The 14666-nt window shown below is 45.6% G+C and overlaps 1 protein-coding gene across 1 annotated transcript; it reads right to left on the bottom strand.

The window, feature by feature from the left end:
* Positions 1 to 5088: 5088 nt before the first annotated feature.
* SFRP2 (secreted frizzled related protein 2) lies at positions 5089 to 13833 on the bottom strand. The gene is made up of 3 exons (XM_055405462.2): positions 13072 to 13833; positions 10615 to 10695; positions 5089 to 6238 (listed from the first exon to the last, which is right to left on the bottom strand). The coding sequence occupies exons 1-3, from the start codon at positions 13568 to 13570 to the stop codon at positions 5934 to 5936; spliced, it is 885 nt and encodes a 294-aa protein (XP_055261437.1). The 5' UTR covers positions 13571 to 13833; the 3' UTR covers positions 5089 to 5933.
* Between the last annotated feature and the right edge of the window lie 833 nt (positions 13834 to 14666).

The raw sequence follows: 14666 nt of genomic DNA on the forward strand, positions 1-14666 counted from the left end.
AAATATACCATGTTCGTGGATTGGAAGAATAAATATTGTAAAAATGAGTATACTACCCAAAGTAATTTATACATTCAATGCAATGCCTATCAAGCTACCAATGATATTTTTCACAGAGCTAGAACAAATAATCTCACAATTTGTATGGAAATACAAAAATCCTCGAATAGCCAAAGCAATCTTGAGGAAGAAGAATGGAACTGGGGGAATCAACCTGCCGGACTTCAGGCTCTACTACAAAGCCACAGTCATCAAGACAGTATGGTACTGGCATAAAGACAGAAATATAGATCAATGGAACAAAATAGAAAGCCCAGAGATAAATCCATGCACCTATGGATACCTTATCTTTGACAAAGGAGGCAAGAATATAAAATGGAGAAAAGACAGTCTCTTTAACAAGTGGTGCTGGGAAAACTGGTCAGCCACTTGTAAAAGAATGAAACTAGAACACTTCCTGACACCATACACCAAAATAAACTCAAAATGGATTAGAGAGCTAAATGCAAGACCAGATTCTATAAAACTCCTAGAGGAGAACGTAGGCAAAACACTCTCTGACATAAATCACAGCAGGATCCTCCAAGGCCCACCTCCCAGAATATTGGAAATAAAAGCAAAAATAAACAAATGGGACCTAATTAAAATCAAAAGCTTCTGCATAGCAAAGGAAACTATAAGCAAGGTGAAAAGACAGCTTTCAGAATGGTAGAAAATAATAGCAAATGAAGCAACTGATAAAAGATTAATCTCCAAAATATACAAGCAGCTCCTGCAGCTCAATTCCAGAAAAATAAATGACCCAATCAAAAAATGGGCCAAAGAACTAAACAGACATTTCTCCAAAGAAGACACAAAAATGGCTAACAAACACATGAAAGAATGCTCAATATCCCTCTTAATCAGAGAAATGCAAATCAAAACCACAATGAGATACCATTTCACACCAGTCAGAATGGCTGCTATCCAAAAGTCTACATGCAATAAATGCTGGAGAGGGTGTGGAGAAAAGGGAACCCTCTTACACTGTTGGTGGGAATGGAAACTAGTACAGCCACTATGGAGAACAGTGTGGAGATGCCTCAAAACACTGGAAATAGAACTGCCATATGATCCAGCAGTCGCACTCCTGGGCATCCACACTGAGGAAACCAGAATTGAAAGAGACACATGTACTCCAATGTTCATTGCAGCACTGTTTATAATAGCCAGGACATGGAAGCAACCTAGATGTCCATCTGCAGATGAATGGATAAGAAAGCTTTGGTACATATACACAATGGAGTATTATTCAGCCATTAAAAAGAATGCATTTGAATCAGTTCTAATGAGGTGGATGAAACTAGAGCCTATTATACAGAGTGAAGTAAGCCAGAAAGAAAAACACCAATACAGTATACTAACGCATATATATGGAATTTAGAAAGATGCAAATGATAACCCTGTATACGAGACAGCAAAAGAGACACAGATGTATAGCAGTCTTTTGGACTCTGTGGGAGAGGGTGAGGGTGGGATGATTTGGGAGAATGGCACTGAAACATGTATGTTGTCATATGTGAAACGAATCGCCAGTTCAGGGTCGATGCATGTTACAGGATGCTCAGGGCTGGTGTGGGGGGATGACCCAGAGGGAGGAGGGAGGTGGGAGGGGGGCTCGGGAAGGGGAACTCATGTACACCCGGGGCAGATTCATGTCAATGTATGGCAAAACCAACCAATATAATATTGTAAAATAAAAAAAAAACTAAATAAAAATAAAACAAAGGATACACAGGAAATGAGAATGGATTGAGCTTAAGCATAATTGATAAGAGTAATAATTCTTGATTACCCATAAGTAGTGTCAGGCTTGCAGAAACTATTGACTTAGGTGTCTCTGAATTTCAAAAGCTACACCAAGGTACTTGCCACTAGGACTGTAGTTTCTAGTCGGCTGAGTGGTTTATTTTAGACTGGAAGAGTTTCTGTCAGAGCTACATTTGTGTGTGGAGCACAAGAAAGTGTGTGTGTGCATGAGAGGGTGCACTGGTTTTCAGATGAATTTCTACTGGGGAGCCAGTTAGTGATGATGAGTTCTCATGCCTTGCTCATTTCATCGCATAACAGACTATCTGGGTTGTTAAATTAGTGACTATTACAACTATATCCTGGGACATCTTGTGACATCTAAACTCTTTGATTTGTTCTTCTAACACTATATTAATTGCTATCTGTATCAATAAAAGCTTTTTTTTTTTAGCAGCTTTTTATCTGCATTATTCTCTGGACTATTGTGAACAGCTTCAAAAATATATTATGTTGAAGACTATTTAGTTTTTGAGACAAATGTGAATTCATTTGTTTGTAATTTGAGACTATGGGGCATTTATTGATTATAAAGACAATGGGCCTTATGCTAGACTTATTTGTAGTGTCTGGAAATCACCATCAGCCTGGTAGTTGTGCAGTGTTGATTGGCTAACACGTCAGACTGATGATAAACACTCTCTCCTTTATGTCATCCCTGGCTTGTCTATACTCCCTTTTAGCACAGCATATTGGGATGATTTGTCTGCACGTCTCTCTCCCTCAATGGCTTCAGAGTTCCTTTGGGGAATGAACCATCTCTCTTTCTACAGTGCCGAGCACAATTCCTGACTCTAGACTAGATGCTGAAGGATCCTGTGCATCCATCACCTGAAACAGCACCTGGGCATGCTGGTGAGCACTCAACACCTATCGAATGAATGCATCAATGGTGATAGTTGGTGTGCAGAAAAAGTTAATAAATTAATTTGTATTTGTGCAATGAGTTTCAGGGGCAGAAATCACATTGTTTCATAACCCGGAGGCAGTGATTGCACCCTGAAATACATATGCCTTGACTTGCTTTCCAAGGTGACCCCTCCCCCATCAAGAACATTGAAAACCAAGTAGTAAGCAAGGTTTGAAAGGCAAAAAATCAAATTATCATTTGATGAGAGAATAGAGAATGAAGATTGGAGGGTACTGTTAGATAAAATGGACCCCTTTATCCTTTTTAACCCTATGAATTTCACTGCACATAGACAGGACCTTCAAACACGTAGGAAATGTTGCCCCACAACTCTTATAAATGTGTTCCTATAGAACAACTCATTTCTCAAACTATGTAGGAAAGGGAGGAGGAATTACATGTGTGGTAGATATGTAGCTTTTATATCTTTCAACTTTTCTGATCTCCTATGTGGGATATCTTGGCAGGTTATTAAGAGGTCATGAATCATCTTAGGAAACTCAAAAATCCAATGTCTTCTGATTCCTTGCTTTTTTCCCCAATAATGGATGAACACGCATATTTTCACCTATCTACAAAAGAAATCTGATAGTTGAAAAGCTAAGAAAGAATACAACAGTCATGGTTATTTCAAAAAGAAATGAGCCATATCTATATTTGAATCATCATGCAAAAGAAAACAATGAAACAAAATGGAAGATGAACCAAAAATCTACGTGCTCTTCCAAGCGTGCCTTGTTGGCTCAGAGCCTTGCCAAAGACGGGAAAAAGGGGTGTGGGGGGACTGGAAAATCCACAGAGGGGTGTGTAAGGCAGCAGGCAGGCACCGGAGTGCCTACCACCTCCTCACATCATGACCAAAGGAGGCAATATCTGGCAACAACTAGCTCTCCGGAGCTCCAGGGTCCACATCCTTGAACATGGCCAGGCGACTTCTGTTTTGATTGGACATGGAGCATTCAGATAGGTCAGCATCTTCCAATTGTTTCTTTCCACTATTTTTGGATGTGTTATACCTATTTCCACTTTCAAATTCCTAAAGCATCTGTCTACTGTTCTTTTGTCTTTTATCTTCTCTCTCTCTCTTGCCTTTTCCAGGGTCCCAAGTTTGTGGATTCAAATGTTTGCAATGAGTCATGGCCTTAATCATGAGTGTCCCTCATTTAGTCCATGGGTGCCTTGCAGGAAGAGGATTGTGTTAGGAGTCTGTAGACTCAGATGAGAAGCCAAGTGGTAACCCAGAAGAAGAGGAAAGAGATTGCCCAAATTGTGCAGCTCAGGTAGGCAGTGGGGCTCTGTTGCCTTTTGGTGCCACCAGAGCTTGAAGTGCTGTAGCAAGACCATGGCTGTATGTGCAGCAAACTTTTCAACTAAATCAACAAAATCCTGTCACATAAAGGCTTCGCACGAACAGCACTCAAAATTTCGGATTTGTTGAGGACGCTGTTGATCTCGTGTATTACCTGTCCTTATATTTCATATAACTTATGTTATAAATATGTCATTGTAATTGTGATTGTTTCTCTTCTTTTACTGTCATGTCAGCTCCATAAGGACAAGGAGCTGATAGATATGTCCCCAGCATTTAGAACGGGGCAAGACGTGTAGCCGACATGCAGTGCACATTTGTTGAATAGACATGTGCCACTCTGCTCCTAGGATCCACCCTGAACAGGAGACGGAATTTGTCATCTGAAATGCCTGAACTTCAGCTCCGAATCAGCCTCGTGTTAGCCATGGTGCCTAACCCCTTTGAGCCTTAGTTTCTTCATGTGTTTACTGGAAGTTCTCTGGAGCCTCCTAAAATAAAACGATGCGGCATTTGGATGGGTGTTTTATGGAGGGACGCACTTCTCATTTTCATGCTCTCTTTTCACCGTCCCTTCCCTACCCGCCGCCTTTCAATAGCTGCTGTTCAAGCCATGGCTTTGTTTATCTGAGGGTTAGAATTTAAGTGGGGAAAGAATGAACATTGTTGCAATAGTGATTCTTTTTCATTATAAAAATCTGCAGAAATGAAAAGCACAACCACCAAGCTTGTGAACCTTAAGGCTTGTGTTGCCACTAGGCTGCCACTGGATGGCTGAAACCAGACCAAAGCAGGCAAACCTCTGCCTCCCTGCAGGGTCTGCAGTGGTAAAATCTGTGTGGGGTGTGAGCACAAGCAGGGGCCAGAGGATGGGTGGTGGAGAGGGGAGGTGCTGAGTCACATAGGAAATAGACACTTCAAACCGCAGGAAGGCTGGGCCTGGGGAGAAAGGAGGTGATCACTCTTGTTCAGCTCCCTTCCCAGGTCCTCACACTAAGAAGACAAGACAGAAGACAGGGAGTTGGTAAAACAGGATGTAAAGTTTATATACAAGAATATAATGTTTATCTGAAATATTTACAGTGTTGGTTAAAGCAATATTTTTACAACTTTTGGGGGTCAACTACTATGTATATTACAGGTAAGCTACAATGGTTTAATCTGCAAAATTAAGTAAAAAGGTGTTTTAAACAAAGTTTAAAGTACTCGGGTCAATCATAAAATTGGTCTGTTTTGCCTTTTATTTGAAGAACTCATGCTACGGTGGTTAATGTGGTTTTTATAAATGGAAGTACTCTACCTGGAAATGCCAAACGCAATACATGCTACAGTTGTTAGGTTCCCAACAGGGATGTTAAATGACAAATGACGTTACACGATTCAGGTGCTGAGTATCAGGCTGCAGCTGAGAGTGGTGCTGAGATAACAGCCAGCTTTATCTCAACCGGGTTTTGGACCCACAACAGAAAAGGGAAAGTTCGGGCCACACAGAAAAGTGAAGCTGTTTGCACCTTATGGCAACCTCAGTGGAAACAGACCCAAAGCAAACCACCAAAAAAATCAAGCCAGAGTCACAGTTGCACCTACTTGAAATAGCTCTTAAGTGACCTTTATAAAAACTTCATAAAAATCCTTGTGATTTTATTAATTGGAATATTTCTACAAGATTTGGGTGGGTTTCTCCTTTATGTGAAGACACCTATCTGTTCCTGAGGCCGTCTGGGGCCTTATAACTCAGGAAATGCCGGGGGTGCAAACGTGCAAAAGGCAGGGGAAGCCGCTCAGGCTGGAGCCGAGCCGAGGGGCTGTGCTTGGGGACCCGCGCTGAGGTCCCGGAGCAGCGGGGGAGGGTCGGCGGGCCCGGGACTAGCACTGCAGCTTGCGGATGCTGCGGGAGATGCGCTTGAACTCGCGCTGGCCTTTCTGCCAGCGCCTCACGGCCGTGATGACCAGCTCTCCACCCAGCTTCCGCCCCATGACCAGGTAGGGCGCGCTGATGTCGCTCATCTCCTCGCACGAGCACTGCAGGCTGTCTTTGAGCCACAGCACCGACTTCTTCAGGTCCCGCTCGGACACTCCGTTCAGCTTGTAAATGGTCTTGCTCTTGGTCTCCAGGATGATCTTGGTGTCTCTGTTGATGTAGGTGATCTCCTTCACTTTTATCTTCAGTGCTGCGAACACACAAGGGCGCAGGATCACACCAGTGATAAGGAGGGCATAAGTCCCCCCGCGTGCCCTAGACTGGCCTGGGAGAGGGGAGAGGAGCCCCCTGGGGTTGATGGGACTGTGGGGGGCCTCAGGCAGGGGGTTGGGAGCTGAGGGCAGCAGGTGGCTCCATTTCTAAAGCCTCAAAGGGTTGATCGGGCACTTTGTTTCAAACCAGCCATCCTTTAAAAACTCCCCTTGTGGACTCAATTGATTTTCCCTCCTTGCCCTGTGTTCCTGTGTTTGTAGGTAGCCTGCATGTGGAGTGTGCTCTCCTCAACAAATGACTTCCCCTATCGGAAAATTCACCATGAAAAGAAATGCCTGACTCTTAGGTGAAACCCGATCCTTCTGTGGCTGTAAACTTTAAACTCAATTTATGACGTCGGAGAGGTTTTTGGACAAACCTGTAAGGAAATTATATCACACAATCATTGTTTTCTAAAGAACAGACTACAGGGAAGGAGAATTGATCGTACAGCTGCATTTGATTTGGTAAAGTAACTTGGAGAAAAAATATCCAAGACTCTTTTTAAGAGCACAACATGTTTAGCTGTAAAAGTGTTTTTCTGAAGAGCTCATCCTCATATGCTATCATTTGCCTGTCCAAGGCCAAGGCATTTACAGATCATATATGTGCTGCTTCCAAGATGGGTATGTAGACTCATTAGAATGCTAAGACCCAAAGTAAGTGGTTTACTATAAAAGACACATTTTATAGTCATGAACAGTATGTTTTGAGAAAGAAAATCCTACAAACATACATGCTGGAATTACATTTCAAGACTCCATGAAGTCAGGGAAGGGATAGAATTTTAAGGCTGAAAGGGATCATCTAGCTAAAATCTCTTGTTGGTACACCAAGAATCTGAAATCCAGAGAGATTAAGTGATTTACAAGAGGTCACTCAGTTATGCTGTGCCCTAGCTGAGCCTAATTCTCAGAACTTGAGTCCCCAGACCGCCACCTGTAACACCACTGGGATCTCAGCCACGGAATCAAATTTCTTCTCCTGGCTGGTGCATTCGCATGCCCAACTACAATGTGTTAACAATTGTTCCATATAGACTATATGCAGGTGTGACTTCCTGACTCTGTGGAGTTTAGTGCATTGTTTAAATTAGTAATAGAGGAAGAGGTTTTTTGGTGAGAAATCTCTGCTCTAGAGATTTCTTTCTTTCTCTGTCAGAAAGGGAATTTGACTAAGTATGCCTTTTCCAGTCGAGCAGGAAATGACTCAGCCAGGTAAATCGAGGGTGCTGGGACTTGGCCAACCACTGTCTGAGGTGCATTTGGATCATAATATTGGGTGCTCAGGGTTTATCATGAGATGAGTCACATGGCAGTGTCACATGTTCCTATGGCCTCGGCCTAAGGGCTGGGAGTGGGGAAGGTATATGGTGGGAGAAGTGATTATCATGCTACCTGGGACCCTCATCAATAGCACAGACAGAGCATGTGTGAGATTTTGCCTGGTCAGATTAAACATTCTTGAGCCTAAAATATCAGAAAAATCATCACTTTTAATCAGAGGGAAGACTTATGACTCATCTTTCTCTAGCTATGAAATAACTTTTTAAGAGCTTACCATGGGAAAACTTCAGACATTTCCTCCCTGGGTTTTCTGCTGGGACCAAATATAGGGAATCAAAGCTCTTAAATAACTTTTCCTGCCCTGGATGGAAGGTATGAGGGGGGATGCAGGGTGTGGTAGGAGGCAGAGGTGATATTGGGTTGGCTAAAAAGTTCGTTCAGGTTTTTTCCATAATATGTCATAGACAAACCTGAACGAAGTTTTTAGCCAACCGAATACTTTCTGATCCAACAAAAGGTTGCATACAGAGGCAGACAGTTCTGATCTATTGTTTCTTCACCAGTACTTTCCCTACTGAAATTAGGAGGTCTTCTCCATCTTTCTTGTCTTTCAGAAGTGCAGTGGGGAGCCTGTCATGCTTTCATGGATGGTTCAAGTTAAATGCATCAGATTTCTGCCTTGTTCCTTCTGCCCTTTCATTACCCCCCAAACTATATAGGCGATGTGGAAAACCACTTATAACCCAGTATAGGACTCACCCCATACAATTTAAGGTTTCTATCCCCCTTGGGACAAAGTGAACATGAAGAAATAGAAAACAAACTTGTGAGGCATCTGCATGTAATACCTTAATTGTAATGACTTCCAAGTTGTTCCAGGGAAAGAGAAAGAGAACATTGGGACAGACACACACACACACACACCCACTCTTTTTACACAGGTCTTGATGCAGCATCTTTAGGAAAGAGATCTTATGTAAGGTAAGCCATGAAGCAAGCAGGTAATATGTGTGTGTGTGTGTGTGTGTGTGTGTGTGTGCATGTGCCTGAGCCCTAATTTCAATTTTTTTGGAGCTTCACTACATCATGGAAGTCAGGAGAGAGATCTGTACTAAAGCTAGTGCAAAGGCTATAAGCTGCCAGAATAAAATGCTATACATTTTTAATATAAACTTTATTTCAATTATATTTTAAAAATTTGCCCTTAAATCCTGAGCATGGAAGCTAAGAACCATGTTTTGGGTAAGGCTCTGGTGCTTTGGGATTGCTGCTGCCAACATGCCTGGCCGTCTCCTACTCTGAGTTTTTTGTCTTTAAGTATAGACATATGATGGAGAAGGCAATGGCACCCCAATCCAGTACTCTTGCCTGGAAAATCCCATGGATGGAGGAGCCTGGTAGGCTGCAGTCCATGGGGTCGCTAAGAGTTGGACAGGACTGAGCAACTTCACTTTCACTTTTCACTTTCATGCATTGGAGAAGGAAATGGCAACCCACTCCAGTGTTCTTGCCTGGAGAATCCCAGGGACGGGGGAGCCTGGTGGGCTGCCGTGTATGGGGTCGCACAGAGTTGGACACGACTGAAGCGACTTAGCAGCAGCAGCAGCATAGACATATAAAAGCCCATCATCCACTTGTGGCTCTTGTGAGGGGGAGGAGTAGCTCAAACTGAGTTGCCTCCTTCCTTCCCTTTCCTCAGCTGTGTGAAGCTTCTCCTATAGCTATGGATGTCCTAGGAGCAGCTAAGGTTAAGCACAGGACACTTCCTGGAAGTGCCCTGGGGTTGTCAGGGGCCGTGATTGGTGGTTTCCAGGGTTTCAGGGACCTGGCCAGGCTGAGACTTCTGGCTGGCAAGTACACTATGCACTGGGGTGGCTTCTGTCTCCAGGGTTTAGCTGAGTATGAAGAAGTGTTCCTAGAGGTCTGAGAGTGTTATTGTTTGCTAGGACACAGACCACATCTGTTTACCAGTAAGTTCAACCTTCTGCTTGAATGAATACTTCTAAAGGGCATCAACCCCTCAAACACACCAAGAAGTGCCTGCTCTTGGAAGGGGAAGAAAGCATGAATGTCTCAGGAGTCTGGGTGACGTTCTCTGCCACTCCAGCTCTGAATTTAGTGCTGGTCTTAGGTCTAGCTGGCTCAGAGGAGGTGCTGCTGAAGCTCTGGGTGGACAGTCTCCTCTTTCCTCTTAGAGTTCTCCCTTAAGGGAAGTGATCTACACGCCATGGAACTTGGGAGTTCCTGAGCACTGTGTCAGCACAGTACCTTGCATGTATCTTGCCAAAGTAAATTCCTAGCCTTTTTTTTTTTTTCAATTCAAGGAAACTCTTTCCACCAAATTATTAACTAGTACCTTGGATATACTCACTGACAGTGGAATACAAGAAGCAGAGCATCATATTTGGCACTGGACTGAATTTCTATTTGGGGCCAACTTAATGTCTTGAATCTGTTTTACTGAGGCTAATATTTACATGTTTCCATCCCTGGGACACATGTTTAAGCGACTGAAAGAAAACATGGGCCAGGATTATGCTGCTGGCAAGAAAAAGTCACAGTGAAGTGAAAACTGTGCCATTGAAATTCATGATATGAACAATGCTCATTAATGACTCTCACTTAAGAAAAGATACCATTCAATACAAGATAGTTAATGTAGAGAGGAAACTAAGATAACCTGCTAGATGATTAGCTCAAGGAAAGATGAGCTGTGATGCTATTTTACCCAAACTTTATCTAGTAAAGGGCTTCCCTTGTGGCTCAGCTGGTAAAAAATCCTCCTGCAATGCAGGAGACCTGGGTTCGATCCCTGGGTTGGGAAGATCCCCTGGAGAAGGGAAAGGCTACCCACTCCAGTATTCTGGCCTAGAGAATTCCACAGACTGTATAGTCCATTGGGTTGCAAAGAGTCAGACAGGACTGAGCGACTTTCACTTTCACTGTATCCAGTAATAGTAACATCTTAATGAATTGTATCTTTAAGCTGTACTGGAAAATAAAACTTTTGTTGGTGGTGTTTACTTACCAAAATCATTTTTACAAAGAGTTTCCATAATGTCGTTGTCATCTTCATTTTTAGTTTTGCAGGCTTCACATACCTTTGGAGCTAGAAACGTGAAAAATTAGTAAGTTTGCTTGAAAGGAAACAGCAGGTGGCATTTGTAAACAACTCACTCGAAGGGGCTTCTTCAGGCAAGAGGAACAATTGTCCTGTAAGACCCCTAATTCTGCCTCATTTATAAAAGAAGGACCATTTATGCCTAAGAAAGTGTCCCATGCCCCCCATTTTTTTTGACAGGCAAAAATGCCCACATACTGTGTATAGGCATTCCCAGTGGGGGGTGTGGGGGTGTGGCTGCAGGTAACTGAGACAGGCTGTAGCTTTTTGCTCTTCCTCCCACTCCTGGGACTAACACTCTCTGAAAAAGTTAGCCCCAAGGCCTCTCTGAGGAGAAAGCACTAAAAGATCCTTGAAGGATTTTGGAAAACTAGCAACCACCAACGATGGCCAAAAGATCATCTTTCTCAGCTGCAGGCCACCAGTGCAGCCTGGCCTCTGCTGGCTCTTCAGCCAAGCTGCTTCTGGGGGGGCAGGGGGAGGGAGTCATCTCTAGGGAGTTTCAAGTCTGGGCTGGGCGAGCTGGCTAGTGTCTAAGGCTCGCGTCTGAGCTCTTCCCCTTTGGAAGCACACTCGCTAGCAGCTCCAGCCTGCTCTAACTGGGCCTGCGTCACCTCGTGCTTTCTGCCAAGCTTGTGCTTGAGTTAGGCAGCATTTACTTCACTGATATCTTCCTCCCTGGTGCAGGTTCTTCCTTCCTCTCTGCCTGTTTCAGACGCTCGAAAACAAACAGACAAAACAACAACAAAACCCAAACAAACAAAAACCCAAAGCTTTTCTGGAAGCCAAAGAAAGTTGAAGCAAACTGTCTCTGGGGTCTGACCAAACCCAGGAATGTGCACTAGCTCAATTATGAGAGAGCTGGCTAATGGCTCTTTTAAAAGAGTCTGATTCCTTGGGAAAAGGGAAAGAAGAAAATATTCATTTTCTCTCACTTATAAATGTACTAATACTGTCTTTAAAATTTAGGTGAAAGTTCATTAATATGAAATTGCATTTTCACAGGAAAGAAAACCTGTAAGACTCATTTTGGAAGTTATTTATCAATTTGGAGAAAGTGCAGAGCAGATTTTGAAAAATGCAAACTTTTACTGTGAAAGGGGAAATGATTTTTTTTTTTTTTGAGAAATGTAGTATATAAAGTTGGTGCAGATTGTGAAAAAGAAAAACAAAGGCAACATACATAAAACTGCCCTTAACTTCCCTCTCTCAAACAAAATGAAACTCTTCCAATTAGGAGCTCTAAGAATGTATATAAAATGTTACTAACCTGTATTGGTTGGTCTGTGGTATATGTTGGACAAATGTTTGAAATATGCCAAACATTTGCAATAAATTATAAATCTAACCAATAAGATGATTGCAGACTCATGGTGCCTGCCAGGAAAGATTGCTAAGCAACTTTGCATTTTCTTTAACTAATGATGGCTGTAGGAAAACAATTAGAGATTGAAAGGGAGATGCTGCTGGAGCCCTGAAAGGGATTAGGAAGCCCCCTTTCTGTCCCAGGGGACCTAAATCAGCTCAGACACATTGTATATGTTTTCCTTTCAGGAAGAATATCAAGAGCCCATGAGGTTTTCATTGCTTTGATGGTTTTTGCACAGGAACTCCCCCTCTGTTTTCTAAAAAAACTTGGGAAACTCTCTTTTGCACGATTTTCTCCAGTTAATTAAAACCACTCCTAAGATAAAAGCTGATTAGTGATAGAAAAATTAGTTCTGGAGATTCCCTTTGTGCTTCTTTCTTGGACACCTGGGCACTTACAACCAAGGCTGAATTTTCAACACACATGAGTCAGTACTACTTTTTATTTTCAAAGCCTGAATGGCAAACAGAGAGTGCCTTAAAAGACTATCTGTTTGCACATTTTGGCGATCGTGGCTGTAGGGAATGTCCCTGCGTCTAGAATCCTGCCCAGTGGTAAAAAACGTGCTGTGTGAGATTCAGGCCAGGGTGCTCATCGGCCAACTCCTCCACGGAGGGCCACTTCCAACTCTCTCAATTGCGGCTCCCGTGCTAGCATCTTTTAAAAGAATTGTGCATGTATCTACGAAGGAAAGACCTCTTTCAGCTCTACATTTTCTCCGCACCTCCCACCCCGCCCCGCGCCTCCCTTTTCAACTGTTCCTATGAAAGAGCAATTGGTATAACAGGGGAAGGGAATGAGAGACTTGGGTTTGTATTTTTCTTTTTTTTTTTTTGGTGTGTGTGTGTGGGTGATTATCTCAGTTTTGTCACGCTGACACATGAGGGCAAGAAGAGCGTCTGCCCCGCCTGGGACTAGCACCCCGGCGGGGACGCAACGGGATGTAGGGTCTTCGTGGAGCTGCTGGTGGGGGTGTAATAAGGAGGAGGGCTTACCTTCCTCGGTGGCCGGCAGGAGGTGGTCGCTGCTAGCTAGGGGGATGCAAAGATCGTTGTCCTGGGGGAAGCGGTCGCAGTCGAGCATGTCCGGCCAGGGGAAGCCGAAGGCGGACATGACCGGAGCGCAGCGGTCCTTCACCTGCACGCAGAGCGAGTGGCACGGCTGGATGGTTTCGTCCAGGTCGTCGAGGCAGACGGGCGCGAAGAGCGAGCACAGGAACTTCTTGGTGTCTGGGTGGCACTGCTTCATGACTAGCGGGATCCAGGCGCCCGCCTGCTCCAGCACCTCCTTCATGGTCTCGTGGCCCAGCAGGTTGGGCAGCCGCATGTTCTGGTATTCTATGCCGTGGCACAGCTGCAGGTTGGCCGGGATGGGCTTGCAGTTGCTGCGTTTGTAGGAGAAGTCGGACTGGCCGAAGAAGAGCCCGCGCGCCGAGCCCAAGCAGCAGTGCGAGGCGAGGACGATCAGCAGCAGGGAGCCGGGGCCCTGAGGCATCGTGGGTGCGCGACCCCCGAGGGGCGGAGGGAGCCAAGCCGGGGAAGCGCGAGGCGGCGGGGGCCGGAGCTCTTCCCGGGTCCGCTCGCAGCGCTTGGCGCGGCTCCGGGGCTTGGAAATCAGCGGCGAGACGCCGGCGCGCGGGGAACTGCGCGGCGAGGTGTGCGCTGGGCTCCGCGCTGCGAGCCCGCGCGCAGCTCCAGGTGGGCTCCGACCGGGGGGGGGGAGCAGAGTGAGCCGCAGCTGGGGCCCGGCCAGAGTTTTCTTGGCCTTTTTTATGCAAATCTGGAGGTGGGGGGGGGAGCAAGGGAGGAGCCAGAGGAGAGTAATCCGAGGAGGGTTGGTCACTACTCTCAGAGTCTGGTTTTCCGTTGAGAATGCCCCTCACGCGCTCCCTGCAAGGAAGTTCTGGCGGCGCCCCAGCGACCCCCGTTCCCCCCCGCCCCCAGGACGCTGCCAAGAGCGCGCTCTAGGACTGCTGTAAACAACAAACAAACAGCAAACAGAAGAGCCCGGCAGTTGCGCCCCAACAGTGAGCGTGCGGGAGATGGAGGGACGCGAGTCCCGAGGGAATGTGCACTGCCTGCCGCCGCCAGGCCCGGGCCGGGGGCTGTCTGACCCCAGCCTGAAGCTTCTGCTGGGCCCGGGGCCGCCGGGCCGAACTGCATTCCCGGCGGCGCGAGCCCGCTGCCGGCCCTCTCTTTGTGCCCGCAGTCCAAGCCAGGGTCCGGCCTGCCCGAGGCCGCTCGGCGAGGCTGCTTTCCTCCCGGATCCCCAGTCTGGCCCACCCGTGCAGAGTGCTCCCGCCTGCCCTTTCAAAAGGCAGCGAGTTTATACAAGTAGGGTCGTCCGAGCAAAACTTTTGCATGAAAAAGGGAATGTGAATAAAACGCTGGGGCGTTGTTGTGTTGGGGGTAGGTCTACAAGTTTGTCACTGTAGAAGCGCCTCTAGAGAGTCTCGTCAGAATCACACATGACTGCCCACCATTTCCCGGTTTGGGAGAAGAGACCTGCCTCCCCTTCCGAAATGAACCGGAAGACTCAAGGCCGGAAAGCACCGAGCGCTCTAACCCGCTCCGTACCTGGCTGCGGGCAC

This window comes from Moschus berezovskii, chromosome 19, assembly GCF_049115385.1.
Source record: "Moschus berezovskii isolate FMDL1 chromosome 19, NW_MosBer_1.0, whole genome shotgun sequence".
Taxonomy (NCBI): domain Eukaryota; kingdom Metazoa; phylum Chordata; class Mammalia; order Artiodactyla; family Moschidae; genus Moschus; species Moschus berezovskii.